This window comes from Denticeps clupeoides, chromosome 4 (genome assembly GCF_900700375.1).
Source record: "Denticeps clupeoides chromosome 4, fDenClu1.1, whole genome shotgun sequence".
Taxonomy (NCBI): domain Eukaryota; kingdom Metazoa; phylum Chordata; class Actinopteri; order Clupeiformes; family Denticipitidae; genus Denticeps; species Denticeps clupeoides.
In genome coordinates, this window is record NC_041710.1 from 7366707 (window position 1) to 7393225 (window position 26519).

General features: G+C 43.6%; 1 protein-coding gene across 1 annotated transcript in view; it reads right to left on the reverse strand.

Annotated features, from left to right (window-relative positions):
- The window catches only part of zcchc7 (zinc finger, CCHC domain containing 7), a 35227-nt gene extending 11377 nt beyond the window's left edge, over positions 1 to 23850 (reverse strand). Inside the window, exons 1-5 of the mRNA XM_028975062.1 lie at positions 23781 to 23850; positions 20180 to 20807; positions 1209 to 1255; positions 873 to 998; positions 560 to 730 (exon numbers count right to left, since the gene is read on the reverse strand). Of these exons, the coding sequence (XP_028830895.1) occupies positions 560 to 730; positions 873 to 998; positions 1209 to 1255; positions 20180 to 20792 (957 nt within the window). The 5' untranslated portion in view covers positions 20793 to 20807; positions 23781 to 23850. The remainder of the gene's footprint in view (positions 1 to 559; positions 731 to 872; positions 999 to 1208; positions 1256 to 20179; positions 20808 to 23780) is intronic.
- Positions 23851 to 26519: the final 2669 nt, after the last annotated feature.

Genomic DNA, 26519 nt, shown 5'->3' on the forward strand with positions numbered 1-26519 from the left:
GTGTAGTGTCAACTTTGGCAAAATTGTACAAATTCATGAAGTTTTTTACCCCTGTAAACGCTGTAAATAAAAAAAAAAAACAAAGGGTGTGAAGAAAGGAGCACTGTAGGTGGCATAAGAGAATCTCAGGATAAACCCCGCACACGGCACTCGAGTCTCATCGCTGTCCGTCAAACCCCGTTAACTTGGTAACTTCGTGGCTCTCGTCTTTTCCTCTGTACTGCCAGGGGTTCCAGGACGACTCTTCCTCTTTCCTCCTCTTCCTCTCTTAACTACCTCTTGTCTCCACCTGTGCCTGGCTCCATCTTTACTCTGTTATCAGCCACTCTCTCCGTCTGTTCTCCCCCTTCGCCCTCTCTGAGGAGGAGGAGTGCTGCTGGTTGGGGGGTGACGAGTGGAGCGTGTGTCACACTCATGGCCTGTGAAGCGTCAGTCCTAATGAGAGAGAAAGCAGCCTGGGGGACGAACACACACACACACACACACACACACACACACACACACTGCCGAGAACACACACTGAGAGAAACGCACAAAACATAAACACACACATACTCACATCGTAGAAGTGTCCCATCATGCCGCAGCGATGACACTGCTTATGCCAGTACGGCCGCTCCAGGCATTCGTCAAAGCAGTGGCCCGGCATGGAGCAGTTAGAGCAGAACTGCCGCGGACACTCCGACTGAATGTGACCTGCCTCTCCACACAGCACACACACTTTCAGTTTCTACACACACACACGCACACACACACACGAGAGTGAGGGGAAAGGACAGGTTTCAGTGTAGCAGGGGGTAGTCGGTTCAGAGTGGCCTGTGTGAGGCACGTGTTTGGGTGTTGGGGGGCTGTGGCCGATTGGCCTGAGGTACCTGTGGCTGGGGGCAGTTTTTAGAGAGGTGACCGGTCCTGTTGCAGAGGCGGCAGGTCACATTCTTGTCAGCGTAGTAGCGGTTCAACACTCTCCTGGGGCCTGGGCCTTTATTGCTGACAGAAGCCTGCAGAGAATGGTTTCATTCAATGTGCTGAAGTGTCCAACAACAACATTATAAAAGACACTTTATTCAGGCCAGGGCCAAGCCCTCTTATAGAAGGTACAAGACCAGAGGACCACTTACTGGACATATGTATAATGCTAATGTGGATAAAAGCTCCTGTTTCAGGACTGTGTGTGTGTGTGTGTGTGTGTGTGTGTAGGAGTGTGTTACCTCTTTGTCTTTGTTTGAAATCTGCCACTGGCGATCGTCATCTTCATCTGTGGAAACAAGCGCAAACAAGCAAACAGTGAATTCTACCCACAATGCATCAAGGTAAGCAGAAGGGTGTAAATGTGTGTGTGTGTGTGTATATGTAACATATGGTCATATGTAAATTTGGGAATATGTGAACAGTATTTTGGGGCCTGTGTGAGAGAGTGAGGAAGGTCCACTCCCCAAAGAGGGATTATTTATAACCAATAATTTCTCTTGAGGCCAAGGGACAGTTACCACAACACCAGACAGCTGCATGACACCTCACAATTACCCTCTCTCACACACACACACACACACACACACACACACACACACACACACACACACACACGCACACGCACACACACAAATTACTGCAGTCTTAAAATATACTGCTTAATGTTTAGATTTAATATAAATATACTGATAAAATCAACTTGTTTTCTAACATCATATATAAACTATTATAAACAATAATGAAAACACGGACATGTGGAGCTTGAATAACAAAATCTCCTTTACAAAAAAAGGCAACTTGTTCCTGTGATAATAAAACAGTCTTTAACAGTAACTACAGTAAATATGAGACATTTCAGCCACACGTGTGAATTGTGAAGTGATATCCAGTGGACTGTACCCCATCGGTGACCACATGCATGAATATGTAAACATTCAGATAAATTCAATAAATCAACGTTTTCTCTAATGGGAGTAGAAGATTAAACATACTCCTGTTTTTTTTTTTTTTACATGTGGGCATGCCTAGTAGGCACTTTTTTGTACTTTTACAAAAATTGTACTTTGCACAGAATTCACAGGGGTTGGCTGAATTTGCGTACATTTTTCAGATTAAATGTCTGGAAATAGAAAATAGAAAAAATATTAACTGACTATATTTCCCATTTTCTTTTTTAACATAATCTAAATCTAAACTAACAAGAAAACAGCAAGAGGTAACAAAATATACACTCCTCTCATTAGACCCGAAAATGTTGTTGTTGCTATAGCAACAGGCTCCACCACAAAGGCAAAAAAAAAAATTTAAAAACGGGGAAAGGGGACATCCCCATCTTGCACCCCTATGCTGACAGAGCAGTGACCCGTAATAAAGCGAGTCTGAGCCCTCCGCTTAACATTCATGTTTAAAAGAACATTGGATAACACGCCATACATATGAGGATAACTTCAACCATTCTGATTTATTATCCCTGTATTGTTGCGTACTGTTGCTAAGCCCATTGTTCAGATGTTTACTTTTGATTGTAATTGCATTCATTTCTTAAAATAATTCAGCATTAGGACGTACCAAACAGCTTATCAAGTCAGTCAAATTTGACTTCTCCTATTCTCATTTTTTAAGATAGGACTTAAGCAATAACCAAGGTACAAAATATAAGAAATCATCTCTTTGGTTTATGCTGATAAATGTAACGATATTGGATGCTACAAAAATAACCAAAATGAGAGTCGCTTCAACCAAAATGACGATGGTTGAATAATCAACAAATTTAACCGTGGCAATGAACGCTGTGTCAATGACAAAAATAAAATCAGCGTGTAACGGTTATGGCTCTTTAGGGTCATTGCCATGGCTGTGAATCAGGACTGAGTAGATTATGAGTATCTACTGTAGAGACTGATGAAAAGGCGTTTATTAGCAAAGTGAGCCCCATTTCAGTTAGGGGCATTTATAAAGCAGCTTGTTTGCAGCCAAGATCTGTCCTGACATCTTCATGGGGGTCTCATCAGGACATCAGTCACAGTTGTCTCTGGTTAATTATCCATCGTTTTGATCACTTTCATCAAATATGGCTTCCACTCCACTGATCCATTTGTCGTAGTAAGGTGAGAGGGAAATCTTCAACTCTTTCTTTATTGGGACTAGCACCAAACGCAAGTCAGCTACCTTTGCGCTAACCACCTTGCACATTATTCTGTTTCAATGTGTCTTGTTAAGCATATTGAGTTTGGCAACTGAGAAATTTAAATTACTGCAGAACACAGTTGTAGTTGAAAGGGGTTGAGTAAATATAGGGCGATTCTCTGTAAAATTAAACCAAAATGCTAAAAAGATTTCTGTAATAAATGCACTTTAACATGTCATAATATTTAAGATGGCTATTCAGATAATGTAGAGCATCATTTAATATCAATGTATAGAAAACTGAAGGTAATACAGACATTTTCAGACACCTCTCGCGATGTAAAATCTTCACAAATTTCAATTAAAAACTCAAAGCAAATTGTTATCATAACCCAAAGTTCAGTTTCTATATGTTATATTGAATAGTGCATCAGGCTTGATTAAAAGACGCATACAGTGCACCACATTTTAACTCTTAGTCCTGGCTATCATATGTTAAACTTAACAGCACTCGCGTAGCTTTTAGACCAGTGACATTGTTGTCCCGTGTTTCACACCATCTTGGTCATTTTAGTTGTGTATATTTTATGAACATCATTTCATTGAAGTGTTGAACACCGCTTATACATTGAAATATTTGGTGCAATAGTTTTACTTTACTTTACTTAGCAGACGCTTTTATACAAAGCGACTTACAAGAGGAAGACACCAGCAATTCTCATTTGGTTTCTATTGATTTTGAGTTACAAAACTAAGAGCCCCGATAAGGCCTAACTTGTCAGGACAAGAACATGCGAGGGAATTGTTAGTGCTAGACTAATTTATTATTTTTTTTTTTAAATTGGGCTGTGTGTGTGTGTGTGTTAGACTCGTCTGAAATACTTTTTAAACAAGTGGGTTTTCAACTGCTTCTTAAAGATGTCTGAATGCTTAATAGAGTTCACAGAATTTTATTGTGGAAGTTGATTTTAAAAAGTGAGACTAGTTTTCTGTGTCCCGTGCATCACATGGCAAGTTTTCAAACTGCTTGCATGGCTTTTGTCATAGCTTTATATTGAAGTACCCAGTAATAACGCACGACAAGTACTACGTACAGGTCACTCTTTTTCATAGTTCTGACCACTAGTTTGGGAATAAAGTAATTTGTGTTATCAAAATGTCCCGTGCATCAGTTTTCCGGCCCCGTTTTTGTACACTTGATAACTCCACGCGCAACGCGGCAGTCCAAGCACACAGGCCATATACACTACAGACAGAAACAGAAATTCTTCAGACAAAACACAAACTGCACACACACAAGAACATATGCATGTATGAAGTCCACAAGCCCAACGGGCATGTCTGAGGTTTTAAAACGAAGCGTCCCCAGTGACCCCACACCCGCATTGTTCTGGTCCCCATTAAATGCTGAAATAAAAGAGATGGGAAGCGGAACTAGTACTCCCCGTTTTTCAGCAGGCCACAACGCTGCTCCTGCTGCCTCCTGCCCGAGATGAAGACGGGAGCAGGAGCGGGAGAGGACCTGAAGGAGGGCAGATGCCACCTGTCTGTCTCTCAGGTACGTTAATTAAATGTGAGCAGGGGAAATAAACAGGCTGCGTGGCGGCGGGCGGGACGTTTTGCGGGCCTCTTTAGGCTAATGTATTCCAGCTGACTAACAGTCTGAGGGACGTGGAGCCGCCTGTCGCCGGCCCGGGAGAGCAGCGCCGATCTGTACGTGTGGCTAATTAAGCGTGAACGCCCACCTCTCTGGAGACGGGAGCGGCTGTCGCTGATGGGAGGGAGACGCCGTTTCTTTAGTTAAGTGAGACGCATTTCCTGTTTGGTGCGCGGCGCGGGCCGCCTCGACTCGCCGGGCCTTCGAGCGGCCCGCTTCGAGATGCAAACAGAACCGTACACGCGGCGGAGACGTGGTACAGACCCAGCCCTGTTTTTCACCATTCCCCCTGTGGCCCCGACACACATACACACACACGCGGGGACTCCAAATCCTGTCGGTAACCCCTGACAACCCTCTTCAAGTGTAGCCAGGCAGCATGAACCCCAAAACACATCAAAGCTACAGCACACCCCAACCTTCGTACACCCCCTTCCTCTGTGATGCTGCGATTAACCAAGCAGGCCAGAGGTCTGTCTCTGTCTCTGTCTCTGTCTCTGTCTCTCTCTCTCTCTCTCTCTCTCTCTCTCTCTCTCTCTCACACACACACACACACACACACACACACACACACACACACACACACACACAGTCCAGAACCAGGAGCTTTTGTCCGATGCTTTTAATTTCAGCTGTTAAAGGACTAGGCATCACAAAAGCAAGCGGAAGAAGCCGACACCTATACAATACACACCCCGAATTATTAGCAAAGTCATACATAACAATAGAGGTTTGTGTGTGTGTGTGTGTGTGTGTGTGTGTGTGTGTGTGTGTGTGTGTGTGTGTGTGTGTGTGTGTGTGTGTGAGTGAGAGAGACAGAGGGGCATCGCTATCACAGCTTTGTAACATAATCCCTGTTCTTTAGCACTTCCAGTCAGGGAGGTTAAACACTTCAGGAGTGTTTTTGTGTGTGAGGGGTAAATAATGATGCCTCACAACGACAGACAGACAGACAGACAGACACACACAGACAGACAGACAGACAGACAGACAGACAGACACAGACAGGGGTACAGATGTACAGCAGCGAGAAGGCGGATGTGGAAACAGGGGTCAACGCCTCTCTGGGTTCCCTCCCCACAGAACCAGGACATGGACCAGAGAGCAAATACATTACCACAGCCATACACACAGCCTAATCTGCTTCTCACACACACACACACACACACACACACACCACTCTCTTCCCCTCCACCTATCCACTGAACTGATCCACGCCGTCTTCACAACACTCACCGTCACACTATGCCTGTGGAAGTTTGGCTTCTCAGTGCTCTTGTGCTAAAAAGACAATGTATAAATATAGTGGACGCACGCACGCACGCAGGTTCGAGTGCGAGTGGTTGAACGGTAGCCCAAACCCCTCAACTCAACTCGTACGCTGCTGAAACAGAACAGAACAAAGGTGGCAGCAAGCTGCGCCGGGGCGCGATTGTACGCAGCGCTGCAGAATCAGAGCCGTGCGCCGCCGCCATGTCGGCATGTTGTGGCAGAACACGCAACATGAAATGATGACGAAAGCCACCGGGTTGCACCAGTCGGAGAATCAGGGGCCGAGTGCCTGTTTCCATCACAGAGGATTAAAACCAATTTACGGGGGAAATTTACCGGCCGTAAGTCCTCCAGCGCCGTCAACCGTGGTTAAATTCCGATAATTTATCAGTAGGTTAGTTAAAATGTATGTATTATTATTATTACTACCAGAAACAAGTACATCAAGTCAAATTCCTTGTTATTTTATTTTGTATTATTTCTTTTTTATTTTATTTAATTGTACTTGACCTGAAATGAAGCATGAAATCATATGTACCTAGAACACATTTTATCCAGAAACTTAAGTAGCAAACGAAAAATGTTTTTGTTATTAATATTAGTGGTCCAATATCCATCTTAAACAAATAATTCCTAATTATGTTATGGAAGAACCTTTATGGGAGAATGTGTCATAGTTAAGCCAAATTTAACAAACAAAGACTCTAGGAAACAAATTTAAAGCCAGTTTTATTACTATAACTAAGACAAAAATTAAGATGTTCCCTGATTAAAAGTAAAGATTTCATGGAATTGAAAAATGTGAGAAATTGTGAAAAATAAAGTTTTCTGCTGAACAGCAGAGATTTTCCATGCAGCTTTGTTACTATGACAGCAGCTTCCTCACACACAGAAGTGTGATGGTTTTCTGTTGAAAAGAGTGAACAAACACACACCACACCGTTTTTTTATTATTACGAGGACATGGTGTCATGCATGTTAAAAAGAGATATGACCTTAATCTACATCTCTGCACCACCAAACACCCGTAATCAGAAATCTAAAAACCTTCATGCTAAAAAAAACCTGTGTAAAAAAAAAAAAAAAAAAAAAAAAGTAGTGTGTTCCTCTGTGAGCGCGCACACACACACACACACACACACACACACAGACCACAGTCTGCAAGATCAATAGGTGCAGGCCCATTATGGATTAAGTCGCCACATTTCATTTTGTTGCATTTCATGCTCCTTCTTCATGTTTGCGCCACAACAAAATGGATTTACTCTGATAACTCAATCGCCATGGACACCCACAACTCGAACCCCAACGCGCCAACAACAGAATTGTCCTTCAAAACACACAGTGTCCACAGAGCTGCTGAGGAAAGCGAGGTGGTCCAACTACAATGAAAAATATCTCTCTTTTTTTTTTTTTTTTTATAAAACCAAGCCCTAGATTCTCATGTTGTGAGGATCTTCACATAATTGTGCTTTAAGGCTTAATGTTAAAACAACGACCTGGTATGATGTGAACTCTTATCCGAGGCCTTGTTTACCTTTAAAATCAATAAAAAAAATAGACTACATTATCTCAACAATGGACAGCAGGCATAAGTAACCTGACTGGTCAATGTCCTCTGGGACGGACGCAGACGCGCGTGTGTGATGGTGAGAGAGGTATGGTGATCCAGGTACAAGTTTGTATGTCGCCTGACGTTTCACACCCTCAGAGCTCTTCACCACTGTGCCCTGGAGGTGCAGCTCGCTGGGTCCGAGTCAATTGAGTTGTACAGGAAATCCCTCTGCTGATGCCAGCCAAGCCACACTGTACCCATCACTGACACACACACACGCGAGTTTCACCATGCCACCCAGCCACTACAGCATGTCTACATGCCTGCGTAAAGCTGGCCACCAGGCCAGCAGCATCCGTCAGCCTGGCGTGGAGCCACACGGCAAACAGCGGGCACCGCAGACCCTACAGGCCCGCAGGCACCCGGGCAGAGAAGGGCAGGTGGCCAAAGCGGTCCGTCAAAGCCGCTGTCACAGCAAGACATGTAGAGGAAGCCAATTACATCCCGGCATGGCAAGGCATGGCAACCACACGGAAAACACATGGACCAATCAGGACAACAGATGGGTAAATGGCAGAGGAGAGAATGAGGCGCAAAAAAAAACCAGCCCACTTACAGCGTCTTTACAAGAGATAGAAGAAAAGGTCAATGGCGGCACGGAAATGCTTTAATATAAAACCATAAAATGCTCTGGTATTTGATATTTCTACTGCGACCCATGCCAGGAGAACATCAAACATAAGGACACATCGCCACGTTTCTCCATTTTATACTTGTCCCCGATCTTTTATTGTTTTAATGTTATTTTTTGTTATTGTGCATTCAAGATTTTAAATGTTTCAGGACCATAAACACTCACCAGACTGAATTACAGGAGAGTAAAAATCCATATGTTTTGCAGTCCAAAAATCATTCTCACCTACCAGCTATGATACATTAATTTATTTTTCCCTTCCTGGATTAACCGAGTACACCCAGTTCAGCCTGGAGAGAACTTTCCTGTTTTGTGCATCTTCAGGTAAACTCACTCGTCTCACTGTCATAAGCCGAGATGGCAAAAAACTGCCCTGCCAACATCTTAGGCATGTCACACGCAATATTATTATTAAAATATTTATTTATTCACCACATTTTCCCAACTAATATTTTTATCTGCCAGAAAGCTACACATGATACCCACATACACACACAAGGCACATGAACACCACCCCTGCCCCCCGCAAAAAAAATATTTTAATAAAACCACTCAGTTGCGACTTCAATTTCATTGTGATGAATTCTTTCCTGTGGGAGAGCGCTGCTATCAGGCTTAGGGGCAGATCGAATTTTCATGATTGTTATTATTGTTATTATATGAAGGCAGATAAATAGCATCATTAATCAGCTACACCCCCCCCCCCCCACCACCACCACCACCACCATCACTGAAGGGGGGGGGGGGGGTCTGATCTCTGTCTGTAATTAGCCCTCTCTCTCTATTACTCACAGAGAGAGAGAGAGAGAGAGAGAGAGAGAGAGAGAGAGAAAGGCAGGCTCACCAAATTAAAAATTTGTCATTAAGAGGAGTTTACCATAATGCTGTATTATCAGGCAGCAGTGAGGTGAGAGGCCCGCAGGAGGGTAGGGGTGTGTGGGTGTGTGTGTGCGCGTGTTAGTAAAGGGGTGGGGGTACCCTGTTCAGCCTGCACTCTGTGATGGAGGTTGCAACAAATTGAAAATGCAGAATAATCCCACCCTGACACGCGCACACGCACACACACACACACACACACACACACAAGAAAATGCCACCACCATCAGGGTAATTGAATAAAATGGCTTCAAGCACCCACCCCCAAACCCAACCCAACTCTTACTGTAGTCCACCCTAACCCTGCACTGGGAGGTGGAGCCGAAACAGGTGGAACCCCCCCCCACTCGCATGGACAACGTATAGACAAACATCAGAGCGACAGTGGTGTAAAACTTTACCCCAGAAATTACGGTGATGTAATCCCTGCATTTCAAGTGTATTAATCACCTAATCCTATTAAATCCGGCACATTCAAAATATTTCAACATCTTACAGCGCGAGACGTCAGGAGGCTGTGGAGATGAAACAGGAACGGGTGGGCATGAGACAGATGGTAAAGCCATGGCTGGGTGGAAAAGGGGAGCAAGGGGGAGGTAAGGGGGGTAATGAGAGACACAAACAGAAAGGGGGAAAAAAATTTGTTAAAAAATAAATAAATAAAGAATGGGACAAAAAAAAAAAAAACGAGGCAAAAGCAGAATAAAGAGGTGGTGGTGAAACCAGGGAGTCAGTCCGTCGTGTTCTCTCACTCTTCACGTACCTTTATCTCAGAAATGAGCTGTCATCACATAAAATCAAAAATTCAATGCGGGGATATCACGGTCACAGAATGTCTTTTTATGGCTCGCCTGAATGTGGATTTTACACCCCGATGCACCAGCTGCACTTGCACAGACCTGGTCTGTTTTCCCTCCGTGCATTAAATCCTAGTCCGAGACTAAATGAGAATCCGTTTAGGACCAGTCTAAATCCATGAACAGGAAACTGACCCTCAACGGCCAAAGCCGGTCCACTAAATTTCAATTCCAACACAGCAAACAAACATGTTGGATTTATTTCACTAGAATCAGTAAGAGGATTTAAAAAGGAAAAATATATATAATGATTTAAGCATATTTTAAAAATAAATAAATAAAATGATAACAAATGAGACTTGGACATTTGGAAAAGCTTTTATTAGCTTATTTTAGTACACGCAGCAGCAGGTACCACTTTAATTTTGGGGAAACGGATTTCACTTCTCAGCGCAAAGTTTCCTAAGAACCCCTTCACATTTCGGCAAGAACAAAGGCCAGCGGCTGAGCCTCCTCTTCATCAAGCCGAAAATCCTATTACACGCTGTGGAATGGCAAACTGAATTAGTGTATTTATATGAACAACAGGACTATTTTAATACACCTGAGCGTTGTCTAATGCCTTCGATCTCAGAGAGAGAGAAACCAATCGCCTTTCCCCAGCCACGAAAACCAACTAAACACTCAGGATTACGTTTCCTGCCCCCCCGCCAACTCCTTTTCTCCACGCCGCTCTGAAAAGAAGACAGGGGAGCAGAGAAAAGGGACGGGGCGGGACAAAATGAAAAGATTGGCGGCCAACCCATGAATAAATACGCGGAGGTAAACAGCCTCCAGTTCTCCACCGCACCGACCCGACAGCTCGCTTAAGCCAAGCACCTCCGTCCAAACCAATTAGCATTGATCACTCTCCACTCAAGAGCGCCGAGGACGTCCGTCCCCAATATTCCACAGTAGCCTGCCATGCTGAAATCGTTCCATTAGAACAGCCTTCTTGTTTCTGACCACAGGACATCACAAATTCAGGTGGAGGAAAAAAAAACAAAAACCCTAAAACGCGCTTCGCTTTCGGCTCCGGCTTTCAAATAGAACTGCTTTTCTCATCTCCCCCGTACTCATTTCATTATATAGCTAATACTTATCGCGGGTATTACCAGAGTAGCCTTCATATTTTCTCGGAAAGCGCTGACTGTTTACGTATTTATGGGCACATGCCAATACGCTGTCCTGCGACATCGCAGCCACTATCGGGGAGATAAAAGAGAAAAGCTTCCACCGACGGGCCAATAACAATTCAGGTGCGGGGAATGAGAACGAAGAGAAGAAAGAAAAAAAAAATGACATTAACTGCTACTTAAGTTTTTATTTATATATATATATATAAACCAATAGAAAGAGCTCATTTAATTTCAACTCGACTTGGCTGCACCATGGATTTCCATGTAATTCCAAGGTTGCAGTTGATATTTCAAATCCATATGGATCAAACGGGAATCTCCTCATTTGAATTGCTGAGATCTCGTTGGGATTATTTTTCAATTTTTCCCCTCCATAGTCTGGGGAAAAGCGGGAATCTATAGCGAGAGAGGGACTGAATGTTATTTATGATAATTAGGAGTTATCCCCAAACTCAATAACAGTAAAATATCCTGAAACTAAACACCTTCAGTGTGTTAATGTCAACTTGTTTCATTCGAGCGAGGCATAGCTGCCATTACAGATAGAATAACATCAAATATTATTAAGGATATTATGAACAAAGTGATCTGACCTCATTTAAAACTTGCAGGCGTCATATGTGAGACAATAAAAAACGAATTAATTCGAATGAATTTCTGCTAAATTCACCCCAAAAGATATCACCGGCATTGCAAAAGTTTTCTGCAATATCAGCAAACCACCAATTTAAGTACAGTAATCCAAGTACAGTAGTTTGCCATCTGTGCATAGACTAAATTTTCTTTTCAAATCAGCGTATGATTCTTTTTCCTACACCTAGAGCTACACATTGTTGAAAAGACTGTAATAAAATTGATCAAATTGATTAAAAAATTGTATTGTGAAACCTCGCAGTGTGTGTTTTTCATTTTATTTCGCAGTCGATAGCAGCAAATAGCAGTAAGTACGTACTACACATAAACTTGGTAGGTTCATTCAGTCCTTCTTTACCAGCCTTCCTTTTTACAAGAAAAAAGTTGTTTGTTGACAGTTAAACAGTCAAGAGTACAACTGGACACACACACACACACACACACACTTCCCATTGTGTACAGCTCCCTGTATATGCAAAGGAGAACCCAAGAATAGCCTGATGCTGTTTTCCAGAAGGTCCCCCAAGAGACCAGTAAGATTACTGACAGTGACACAGACACACACACACACCACAAACACAACAAGGTGTAAGGGAGTCTGTCTGACCCAGTTAATCCAAGAGCTTCGACGTTCAGTTCCTTCAGGTCAGAAAAAAGATACTATAGAGTTCTTAAAATTCCAAAATTCTTGGTAGGCACTGCTCATATTTGGAGGTCTGACAGGAATTTTGATTGGAAAAGCAGTACTGATGCCAGCTGTGTTGCACGGAACACTGGGAGAAGAACCCTTCCGATTAACATGAACACCAGTCTTCATGATCATTGTAATCAACATACTGCTGCAAAGGGAAACCAATGGAAAGAAAAGGGGACGATGGAGGAGTGAATTTTATTCCACGTTTCCTTTACTCTCCTGCCGGGTCAGGCCCGATTCCTGGTGGGCTCATTAGACCAGCCCCTTCAGATCTCCACACTGGCAGAGTTTGTGACTATTCTCCACTCCTCCTTCAGATCTCTGCGCATCCCACTGTTTTCCAAACTAATATTAATATTCTGATCCCCCCTCCCTACCCCAAAACACCACCTTGGGCTAACAGTTAATAAAGCCCAAAGTCCCAAACCAAGGGCAACACTCCTTAGACCAGCCAGGAGAAGAAATGAAAGTTTCTCCTAAAGGAAGGAGGGAGGAACGAAAATAATTAATAACGTCTCATGAGGGTGGCTCTGTCCTCAGTCTTCGTGGTGATAATTTGATTTCATATTAAATGATTGCTTAATTAAAATGATTTTTATTGGTAATTGTAATTGACATTTTTTTCCCCCTTCGTTTTATGGTCTGTCTCCTCTGTGGCACAGAAGTGTTGGTGACAGTGAAGGAGGGGGAGACTGTCGCTACTGGAACAGACTGATGGCTCCAGTGTCCCTGAAAATTTATTTTAAAAAGAGGAAAAAATACAAGACACAGCAATGTGTCAAAAATTGAATTTTTGGGAGCGTGTATTTTAATTCACTATTTAAAAATTCTAGAGTTTCATGTCACGCGAAGTGCATCGCGTTTATCCACAGATCAATGCCTTTATTGACGTTTCCTGGGTTTCCGTCCGGTTTGGAAATAAACGTGAAAGTGGCCTCAGGCGCGATTTCAGAATTCTACTCTTTTGCCCCTACAGACGGAGCAAGGCTGTAAATAGCTTCGGAGCGCCTCTTTATAACAGTGTACTCTGACAGGCCACTACTTCCTCTAAACCTCAGGTAGGGCTTGCTTCAGAAAGGGGAAATGGGTGTGAAATGTTTTTTTGGTTTCTTTTTTGCCTATGATTTATCAGAAAAGGGCCCACACAAACAAGCTATAATTGGACGCACATTCATGCCGAACCAAATGAGCACCTGCAGCACTCCCAGATGTCTGTCTTTTGAGGCTTTCCGGCAAACACTGAATTTTCATACAATGAGAAGCCACATCAGACTGCAACACTTTCGCTAAACAGTTTCTCCCAACTCATTCGAAACACTCCCAACATGCTCGAAATAAAAACGCAACTGAATTTGTCCAGCAATGTACAATGGTCAAAGAGCACAGAATAAACAACCAAATAAACCTAAAACTTGGCTTGGCCGAAGTATTGATTTCCTCACAACACAAAATATAACTAATTCAAATTGCTGAATGACATTTAGCGCTAAAGTGCAGGCTACAGTTACATCATATTTACATTTTATTGAAAAAAAAAATAATAATCTCAATAATCAACACTACAACTAACAAACGTAAACCGAGCACATTTTTAATCCAAGAGTTGGAATGGTGGCCTGGTTCTCCTTCCACCAATCAGAATCAGACTGTGGTCATGCAGTATGAAATTGGTATGGATGCTTGCCATGAAGTCACACACACACACACACACACAACTGAACAGGTCCCCATCGAGTCAGCGTGACCAGGACCTGCTACCCCCAACCGCGCATGAAGCCGCACCACACACAGCGGCCACTATAATCAGGAATTACTTATTTGCAGAGGAAAAATAACAGTCGCTTATTGCCTGTCAGACACATTCAGCAGAGTTCAGATTCGCCTAATATAACCAGAGAATGTCTTATGCTTCCGCTGTAAATTTAAAAAAAGGGCCAATAAATGTTGTTCCGCAATCACAACTAAGCATCTATGCTTCTGTAGGCAGACAGACCATCCAACGCGACAGCACACCCAACATATGAACACGAAATGAAATTCATCACATTTGCATGCTTTGATTAAAGCCACCCCGTTAATCAGGCCAAATAAAGGATATAACAAACGGCCTCTTACTCTCATTGATTCATCCATACGCAAACTCACAATTATGCAGGGTGTGTGTGTTGTCTGTTCAAACATAGTTTGTGGTAAGAGGGTGTGGCATACTGGGGAGCACAGATAAGAGACACACATACACACCACAAAAATCACAAAGAGTGGGCACCCTAAAAAAAAAAAAAAAAAAAAAAGCACATTATGGCACCGCACTTCTAGATCTCTCTCGCCCTCCCTTTCCAACTTTCCGTGTCAGTATAATGTCTATGGGAATTTCCTGCATTTTGTTTTTTTTTTTTTTTCCTCAAAACTGAATTGCTGTAAATGATTAAGATTAACCTTACAGTTTACTGTACATTTCACAATGTTCTCCAAAAGGAACGTAAATGGGACCAATTGAACAGCCCACACACACACATGAATGACAGTAGCCACGTTTAGTAAATTACAGTTTCTCCTGGGGGGGGGGGTCATTTATATTAATGGTCTAAAACTCACACGTCATCACACCAACACACAATCTCTTTTTAGAAGCGAGAAAGAGAAGAGAAGAGCTCACACTTCAGTCCTTGTGAATCCACATGTAGAGTGTTGGTCCTCAACTGCTCATGGATTCATGGCGGAGAAAAAAAAAGACCGTCTTACCTCACCCTGTACTCGTGTGTCGGGCCCAACACACCCACACACACTCTGTAGCAACGATGGTGGCGGCAGCAGCTCGGCTAACGGGCGCATTATCTGGGCCTAAAGCGGGGAGTCGAGGCTACAGCCAAAAACAAAGTTTGATGCTCACACACCATGACCAGATAAAAAAAGGGAAAAGGGAGGGAGGAGGGAGTTAAAGGAGAGGGTGACCACTGAACAAAGTTCCACAGTTTCAATTCAAGTTTAAGCCCCGTACCCACCCCACCCCCACCCCGCCGCAGCAACAGGCCTGCACCCGAAACCTCATTCTTTTTCTCATTCTTCTTTCTGGAAAGCCCTTATTTTCCTTCCTTGTTCCAAGTGGCTGCTGTTACGATCATAAGCCCCCACCGCCACCGCAGCCACCCACATGCACACAGAAACACCCGAACTGCCACTCCGACCCAATCACCACCTCTGCCCCGGGGATGGAGGGTCGGCCCCCTCCACTGAACTGTAAGAACAAATAGGATCACCAGGAGGGATTGTTTTTTTTTCTTCTTCTTCTTCTCTTTTTTTTTGCCCTCCTCCTGCCCACCGGGCTGCACTCAGTCAGGTCGTCTGCAGCAGATAACGCCGCGACCGCAGGTGCTGAACACACACGCCCAGGCTTACGCGCGCACGGGCACACACTCTACTCAACAGGTACGTGGAGCGACGAAACAGAACTTCCACCGCCAGTCCACGATGGAACACGAGGGTTTCACATTCAACCAATACCAGTCAGATTTCATTTTTTCCCGTACCAGATGGTTCATTAAAAGCTTTTATAAACTTTATTAACACACCCCACCGGGCCAACAACTCCAGCAAGTCCATCTTGGCAACGCCATATACCCTGGTTTAACAGGACCAGGCTCCAATCTACATAAACCACTGACTGGCCACCACTGTATTTTGTACCTGGCTTGGTCACTATAAAGCAGGCGAGGTGCCATCTTTACGGTTACACACTTACACCCCATAAAACCCTCACAGATTTTGATTCAGGAGGTTCACGGTCTCCTTTCTTATGTTAACTCTGGCTTTACGATCAAAGGGTGAACAAAACATACACCTATATACTAATGTTGTAAAAAAAAATAAAAATAATTTTATATATATATATATATATATATATATATATATATATATATATATATATATATATATATATATCTCTCTCTCTCTCTCTCTCTCTCTCTCTCTCTCTCTCTCTCTCTCTCTCTCTCTCTCTCTCTCAGATATTAACCAATGTTAAAATGTATTATTGGTTTTGATATTAATTACCACTGGTACCAATGCTGAAATTCCAGTTTTGCATCTGCCCAGAAATCTCTTGCACACTACAACAATTTTCAACAGGCATTGCAGCGGCAGCCCTTCCGCCGGCTACCTGGAGGACCCAATGTTTACATGAGAGACGTACTTTAAACATGGCAGCGGGCGGACGCAGCTCCAGAATTAGTTCTGCAGCACCAAGCTTGCTAGAAAAGGTAAAAAGCAGGAGGACTGTCTGGAAGAATTTCCGTCACAGCGTCAAAACAGCTTAGCACGATCAGTATAATTGGAAACACAGACTATACAAAGCTCCGAATCACGGAGCCGGCGCACCCCCTCCGGAGTCGGTTCCTGGCGATTTCGGGTATGAGATGAACAGGGGAAACCAGAAGATGTGGACGAGCCAATTTGCACAAAATGTTTCAAAGTTGTTGCTATCAAAGCACACAAAGCGAACAAAGCAGCTCAAATTTGGCAAAGCATTTGAAAGACAATCACTCAGAACTATATGCATTATACGAGTTCTGAGAGGGAAGTAAAGTAAATATTTTTACTGTTGAAGTTAATTAACTATAAGAGTATATTTCTATACTTCTCTCTGGCACTTTACAATGATATAATTTCACAACATATTATAATATATTTGCATATATTTTTCATGAGAAGCTCAAAAACATTAAAATACGTACATTTTTTTTTCATTTATTCATTTATTTATTTATTGTCTATATGTGTGTGGTGTTTTGACTATTAAAAATATTCTAAAAATACTATTGATTTATTTTTGAAAAAAATTTTTTTTTTTTGTCCCTCTGTAATATCAAAAATATCGGTATCGAGTTTGAAATCTCAGTATCGTGACAAGCCACTCCTTGGAGGTGTGGCCAAGGTAAGAAAACGTTGCACCACAGAAATTCTGTATATTTTAAAGAGCTCATGGAAGTCCTGACCGCTAAAAGTCAGGTGCCTTCATCTATTCCAGGATGTAACAATAAAAGATCTCATTTATTAGGCCCACAAGTGGGAAATTTACATTATGTATTTTATACATATTGTATACGTCTCTGTGGTTAACATCATCTGCAGTCTGTACATCGTTGTCTGTCACACACTCTTCCTCATACTGGCCTCACCACTTAACCCAGTAACCCCTAAAGCCATCCTGAAACACACACACACACACAGTCAGGAAAAGGATGCCAAGCTTGAGAGATCAGAGAGGGGTGGTGGGGCCAGCCCTCTCTCCTTATCCCCCCTCACCCCTTTACATGGGGCTCTGCTCGTCTCTCTCATCTGCACTTACACCCCACCCATCCAGAACACACACCAGCTCAGGGAAGGCCCAGGGAAGGCACCAAGACACACACACACACACACACACACACACACACACACACACACACAGACACCTCCATGTGAGACAGTGCAGCATGGCCACTCTAGCAGAAACAGTGCGGTCCGGAACTCACAGCGAAGGGAATTCAAATGAGAGAGGGAAGCAGGAGAATGAGTCGGGGAACGGGATGGAGGAGTGCAGAGAGAATGTGGGCGAGAGCAGTAAAGATGGCAGGAGAAGCGAGGGCGGATCTGCTGAGGCTGCAGGTTAAATAATGTGCTGATCCTCAGAGATTTGCTGAGACATTTTCTCTCATTTGTGTGATTAAACCTCATCACTCCACCCATCAAACTCACTTGGGCCGCCTGTGAGTATAAACTGATAAAAAAAACGGAGTCCACATTAACATGATGAGCGCATTTTATTCATGGTACTGTAGCCACCAGTCAAATGTGCGTTTCTGAAACATCATTTTGAATTAATTAGTTCATTATTCATCGGCTGCTTGCTAGACAAATGTAAAACACTGCAAGCAAAATGTCACGTTACTGTTTTATCAAAATGTAAGTCTAATTGATATAGACTGATAGTGATTTAGCTAACGTTAAAAGGACCAGTTGAGATCTGAGTTCATTTTTAAAAATAAATAAATAAATAAATCTTTTCAGAGTTCACTCATGAAACAGAGTAATTATAATCATTGTGAATGTATTTTAAGACCAATCTCCTCACATCCACGCAGGCAAAAAGCAGAAAGTACTACTTCCGCAATCAATTTACAATTACATGACTGGAGTTTTGCTACGCTTTTTAAAACCCAAACACCTCTACTTCTAACGATACGAACGCTGTTAAGGTCACTTACCGCTACTGGAGCTGCGGAGCAAGGTGTATTACACTGAGATTGTATTTACAGATCTCCAGAGTCTTTACATCGCGCGTGCACGGCTTCGGCACCTTCTTGACAACATAGTACAATGTGCATGTACAGCGAGATTCATATTTGGCCTGGACTTGCTCAACCTTCACTTAGCCATACACACAAAAACACACACAAAAACGCCAAAAGAAGTGTAAAATAGACAATGCCAGACGAAACACAAACTTAAGCTAAACTTATGACTAAAGTCTTAAAAAGAACTTCTTAATGTTTTTCTGTTAAAGGGTCTCATAAAAAAATAAATATTTATTTATTTATTTATTTTTTGGGCCTTCTGTCTTAGTAACCTGCTCTGAAAGTCTCTTCAGCTCATCTTAAAAATAACACAGAATCTCCAATTTCATAAAATGCTACAGGACAGTCACAGTGTTTGTCTATATTGTTAAATGTAGTGCTACAAAAAATTATGGCACAATTTTGCTTTTGGCGAAAATAATAATTGATTTTATTTCTCTTCTGAATAATTTGACCCATTCACCTTAACAACAATTATTGAGGATTTTTTTTTTTTAAATTAAAAGCAAGAAAAATGAAAATTTCATTGCATAAAATGTATTAAAAACTGAGAAATGTAGCAATGCTGCACACAAAACTGTTTATTCGTATAACTACGATTTATTCATTAAATGCACCAAAAAACGTTAATTGCAAAAAAATTATAATTTATGGGTATACAAATGATAAATTTCAGGACAAAGAAGGATAACTAACAAGCTCTGACAACCTATAGTATTTGTGAGTGATTTATTCAGTTGATTCTTATGCTTGCACTGTAATGCCTCACAACAGATCGCTGTACTACAACAGCAGCAGCAGCAGCAGCCTGCACTCAGTAGACAAGATCAGACCCTGATTACTCGTTTTTCCTAAATGCTGAATGTTCTCAAACACTTCTCTTGCATTCTGTTTTACCTTTACATTTTGCAGTATGGACTGACTGTACGGCTTTGTTTTTTCTATGGCAAGAAATCAGTAATTGAGAATTGACTGGAGTGTCCAGTTCAGGAAAGGTTTCATTTGAGAAATATTAAGTTGTACATTTACATTTATGGCATTTATCAGACAGCTTTCCCCAAAGGGACTTACAATCAGTAATTACAGGGACTAGGACAGTACTAGGACAGTACCAGGTGGCAGAGAGGAGTGGTGGGTGCCTTCGCCAGGGCAGTACTGAGGGCGGACTTAACCCTACAGGGCCGGCTGCTGGTTAATTTATTACCATGCTAAGTTTCTGCAACACAATACAAGGACATCTTCTTGTTTTATACTAAAACCCTCACACATTGCACCTTTCAGCAGTTTTTATTTGAATTTCTGAATTTTCTTATACCCCCAAAAAATCTGTTTTTGCCAATTTGAGGCAGAAAAAAAACCCAAATCACTCAAACCCCAGGTAGACCTTCAACATACCTGTGATGCTCAATTCTGCTCCTTCCAGGTTTAGCACAATGTTCTTGTCTCCTTCTTGGCTTCCTCTGCCCAGGATCATCCAGTTGTCAATGCCCTCCGAGTCTGAACTTGAGTCCGAGCTGGAGTCCGAACTGGAGTCGTCCATACATTTAGAAGCAGGTTCTGGACCAGAACTTTCTTCAGACTCAGAATCCAGCACAATGACCTCAATGGGGGAGGAGTGCCTCCCTTCAGAGCCAGACGGTGGAGCAGCAGGATTTACAAAAGCACTTTTGAGTCTCTGACCTCCTCCCTTGTGTCTTGACCTGTGACATTTAAGAGAGCAGATGCCGTCATCATCTTCTGTGTTGTCAGACACTGTGATGACATCGGTCCCAGAATCAATTGCGATGACCTCTTGAGAGGGGTGATCCAAAGTCTGCTTGGTCTTTTGCCGGCCACCTATGTCCAGTCCCTGTCCTGAGCTCTGGTCCAGCGGCTGAGAAGTGTAGTGCAGCTGGGAGTAAAGTCTGAACTGGAGCTCGCTCTCGGACTCCGACGTGGACCCGCATTCCTCCTGGTCGCGGTACACCTCGTTCTCGTAATCTTCAAGGCCCTGATAGTCTGACAACATCCTGAGGTGGTCACCCTGTCAGAGGAGAGGATGGCAGTTGTCATCATAATCATCTAAAACTGGTTCTGGGCAAGCAGTGCAGCAATTTTTTTTGGTTTAAAAATGCCATTTATCCCATTACACCTGCTACTACATGGATAATACATGAAAATCAAAAGCAACAATTTTGCTGTAATAGTAATAACATATTTGACACACATGTTACTTATTTTATTGTGATTAAGCACGTTCTTTATCATTATGTGATCCTGTGTTTGGATAATTTGTTTCCATTACCTGCTTCTGATTTATAATTGAATTATGATCGTTTTATTCCAATGCAAATGCAAATACAGTGAAAGACAGTTACAAGCATTGACATTGGTGAGCAACTGCATAGTTGCTGCGAGATTAATTCGCATATCAGTTTTCAGTTTTCACTGCTGGTGTTCCCGTCCTGGCAAACTTGACAAAATATAGAAGAAGAAAAAAAACATTTGTATTTAGGGATGGTTCGTTCTGTATATCAAGTCATGATCAAAGATTACACACGGGGGCATTTATTCGCTTGTGAGCCGCAATTACTGAAGATGACAAGAGAAAACAAGGACACGTGTCCAGCGAATTTGATTTCATAACCCAGATAATGCACCTGTGGCCTCCTTCAGGGCTCTTCCACAACCATATGTTCTCTGAAATTCCTGTGTAAATGTGAAAAAATATATATCTTAAAGAGGGTGCTAGTAGCCTAGTAGGTAACACACTCGCCTATGAACCAGAAGACCCAGGATCAAATCCCACTTACTACCATTGTGTCCCTGAGCAAGACACTTAACCCTAAGTTGCTCCAGGGGGGGACTGTCCCTGTAACTACTGATTGTAAGTCGCTCTGGATCAGGGCGTCTGATAAATGCTGGAAATGTAAATGTAAATGAGTCAAATTTACCAGAAAATTGTTAAAAGTCTTATTGATCCCGTAATATGGTATCTGAAGTCACTTCAAAACTCCAAAAGTCAGCTGTGGTGCAGAATCACAGCCACTTTGATCCATTTGCCAGGATGTGCAGTCTTGGTGTCTGCAGCTTTAAATGCTAATGAGGAGGAGGGCGGCCTATAGAAGTCGCAGATATGACGTCACCAACACCATTCACCAACAACGATGTTTGGCACAGACAGGAAGTCATGTTGCCATTTCCCCCCCAAAAAATTAATTTTTATTCATGTCTGGAAGCCATGACGGTTTGGTGAGTTCATTTTTGAGGGAATTGCCTGGGCGGACAAAGCATGAGAAGGTAACCTTTCCCCCTATGACAACATGAGGAGAGAAATTTCAGATCTGACCGTCTGGGCTGCTGCTCTCTGAATGGTGAAGCCGAATGGCCAAAGCACTCTTTACACCTCATCACCATGTTAAATTATCTCAAAGTGAAATTTTCATGATAGGGGACCTTTAAACTAAACCTATTACAACCCTGAAAAGCTCAACTTGAACACCAGCGTTACTTCCTCCAAGTGAAACGGGCTCCATCACGTTCCGGCTCGGATCATCAGCTGTACATTTACAAGACTTTTAAAAGGAGACGCGCGTCCGGGGAGGAGCTGGAGCGTGGAAGCAACACACGCAGCACCGTGACGCGGCTCCCTACGTAAAGCCGGCACAGATGCTGCAGGCCTGCGCCGGTTTTCTACACCTTATCCAGGATTTTAATGGCGGTAGGGACCCTGCTCCTTATGCTGACCTCGCCTCAGCTGCACCAGCACCAGCCACCACTTATTACTCCTAAACGCAATAATATAAAAAGTTCTGGATTTAAATTGCGGTTGAAATATTTTTTTTTCCAGCAGGAAACCCATCGTCTGCCTTCAGACCTCTTTTCTCGCATTTTCCCAGGTCTTTCCTTTCTTTATCACAGCGTTAGATGTTACTTCCTGCCACGCACTGGCACGCAGAAAGCAAAACTTTTCACGTTCCAAATAAAAATACTGCAACACTAACTTATAATATAGATACGAAACACCCCCCCCCCCCCCCCCCCCTTGAACTGCTTAGAAGTCACAGCGTCTCCAGAACCTTCTCATGCGGCCAATTCGCCTGGAAGGGACAGTGGCAGCCTAGTGGGGTAAGGAAACGGACCCATAACTGGAAGGTTGACGGTTCGAATCCTGAGCCGCCACGGTGCCACTGAGCAAAGCGCCGTCCCCACACACTGCTCCCCAGGCGCCAGTAGTGGCTGCACACTGTTCACCAGGAGTGATGGTTAAAAGCAGAGGACACATTTCGTTGTGTCACCATGTGCTGTGCTGCAGTGTAGCACAATGATTTGAAAAAAAAAAACACACAAAAAAAAAAAAACCACATGAACAGTGTCCTTACTTTTACATTTACGGCATTTACCAGACGCCCTTATCCAGAGAGTAGTTACAGGGACAGTCCCCCCCTGGAGACACTCCGGGTTAAGTGTCTTGCTCAGGGACACAATGGTAGTAAGTGGGATTTGAACCTGGGAGTAGGAGTGTGTTACCCACTAGGCTACTACCTTCCAGCTCGACACGAACTCGGCTCTGACGAGTCCTGCATGATTACACCGTGAAAACGACCACGCACACACACAGAAAGGAGAGAACCTGTTATAACCTGTGACTGGTATCCTACTGTACACGCACACTGTACTCGTGATCCTTCCTCGACGCCACGTGTTTCACTAGGGTGACCACAATCACACACGCGTGTCCCGCGTTTGGACTGTACGTTCACGGCGTGGAACAGCGGAGGAGCGTGGGGTTCGACGTACGTGTGTACAGTGTGCGGGGCGGAATGTGCGCGAAGTAAAAAAAAAAAAAAAAAAAAAAAAACCGCTAGCGGCCGGTTAGCCGAGAGCACGTGGCCGTGGCCGCGGCTCGTCTCCCGCGTCCGACGCGGCGCGTTTTCTCCCACGCCGCGCGTCTCCCCCACGAACCGGCCGCCGGCCGCTACCGGGAGCGGGGAGCGGGCAGCGGGCTCGAACGTACCTGTTTTAAAGCGATTTTCCGCCGACGCGGTGAGAGCTCGTCGCACTTCCGCGTTCGACTGTCGCGGAAATTAGTTGGCCGACTGGCGCCTGTCGCGGAGTTGCGCGTTCGGCCGCCGGGCTGGGAGCGCTTCTGTCCAGTGCTGAAGTGCACCAGCTACCGCGTATTAGCTCTAAATGGAGCAATAATAAAAAAAAAAGTTCTGGGCTTAAACAGCACATGTGCGTCTTTTCCCGTTTTCAGTAGTAACAAAAATGATTCAGTATCTATATTATCTATATTCAGACCTCTCTCCTCGCACTTCTTCAGGTCTTTCCCTTCTTTATCACAACGTTAGACGTTCTTTCCTGTCCTGCACTGGCATGCAGATAGCAAATCTGAGCCTGAATGCCATGGAAATACGCGGATGTCTCCATGCGTGTCACCATAAAGGCCATCAAACTTCTGGATTGTTTTCTTCCAAAGGTTACGCTCCCAGGCGAACCTCCGGCCTGATTGTTCAGAGAGACTCCGTTGGGAAATGCCTCGCTGCCTCGCGGAAATTGTGGCGAGGAAGAGCCGAGGACGGCCCCCCTATTCCTGCCGCTGTTTAATCTGGAGGAATTTAGATGGGGCCTGGAGTTGGACAAGCCTCGGCCTCCCACTCCAATCTGCGGGTCTCCTGCGCTGTTCTGCTTGAGGGGGATTTTCATTGGTGGAATAAAGTCAAATGAAGCCAAATGGGTCCTGCATTGCAGGCCGCGTGTGATCTCCCTGCATTGTGTGACGAAGTGCGCCATTCAAGTGTGAAAGAGACCATTACATCCGTGCGGCCACCATTACGCCTGTGCGGCCATATTACCACGCCACAGCTTTTATTTGGATTGGGCTGAGCAGTTTTGTGTTCTGTAAAACGATGGCCTTCATTATCCTACATATTTTCTCCCATTTCCACCAAATGCCTGCGCTCCTCCGTCTGCACCACACTGGATGCTCGCGATTCGTACTTTGTCTCCGTCAACCATGTAGCTGGCGCTTCCAGTCCAACCACCACGGACAGACTCCGCCGGACAGAAGACGTTCAGAGACGTTATACGTCACGAGGCTTCTTCTCACGGCCCTGCCGAGTCCATCGATCCATAAATCATGTCAGATGCAATGTTTTAGATCCTCGGCCCAGCTGCGATCTTAAACTTCTCTTAACTGCTCTGGCCAGAATTGCTCCTTGTCTGTCATTTATTCGTGGGCCCATATTTCCTCAGGGTTTTGTTTTTTTTACAGATGCACCTGACTAATCCGTCTGGAATGCATCTGAGGTCACATTTTCATCCTTGCCAGCATCACAGCTATTTAATAATAAATAATAAATATACACACACACACACACACATATTTATATTTATAGAATATATATACACACACACACACACACACACACACACATATATATATATAATTTATTTATATTTATATAATATACACACACATACATACATATAAAATGTGTGTGTGTGTATATATATATATATATAGAGAGAGGTGCGTGTGTATGTGTATATATATATATTTGTGTGTGTGTGTGTGTGTATATTTATATATTGTGTGTGTGTGTGCACACGTTTAAAGTCATATTGAATTTCTATATTTAAAAGGCTGGTTTTTGGTTTTCGTTTTTTGGTAAAAACGTCCCTGTCTTCAGTTAGTCCTTCAAATATGAATAAAAAAGCGGATTATTTGGAGGCGGGACCAGCGGCACATTCCCGGCTCGTCGCTTTATCGAACACAACTTAATTCTTCCTCAACAATAAAACCCGTTTTAGCTGGACGTCGCGTCAGAAGGAATTCCGGGCGGCTTTGAAAGCTCACAACTCGTTTGTGTTTTATTCACCCATTGTAACTTGCCGTGCCTACTTGTTTGCGGGTTTTATGTGAATAAACGCGATTGTTTCCAGCTCCGTTATTTACTCACGAACGGCCGAGTAAAAATCTCCAAAATAAAGAGGGATCTGGAGGAAAACTTCATTCTGCCAATTTCTGCCCTTCTTTTGGATCCTTGAGCTGACACGTTCAAATAATATTAATAATAACAATAATAATCATCTGATAATCCTGATAATAATGCGCCACTATTATTCGCTTCTAGTAACAGCAGTCTGCTGGTGAGTACGAATAAAACGCCGTCAACACGACCAACATTTCGTACATAAAACACAATCATCTCTGTATTTCCCGTAATATTGACCCGTGTTCGAGTTGTGGGGGACACGGACGCGTGACCCCGACTTCTCGCCGCTGACCTCGGCCTCAAAGGGCGACATTTGTCCGGCTCGTGGCCGCGTCGCGGAGGTCACGTCGGGCGCGGGTGTCGCGCGTGGTCTCCAGACGTTCTAAACGAAACTAAAGAAATTATACAGAAATAAAATTAAAAACGTAGCAGAACCACGTAGCGAAGGTGAGACGCAGCGTGACGCGGGGAAAAAGTTCAAACACGTGCACACACACACACACACACACACAGGCCGTGGGCTACGTGTGTGGGTGTGAGACGTGTGTGTGTGTGTGTGTGTGTGTGTGTGTCATTTCACGCTTCCTCCGCCGCTTTTCTCCACCTAAAGCGTTTAGTCGCAGCCCAGCGAGCAGCGCAGCTCCGCGACCAGGAGCGGAAGCCGCGAGTTACACACACACACACACACACACACACACACACACTGCAACACACACACACACACACACACACACACACACACACACACTGCAACA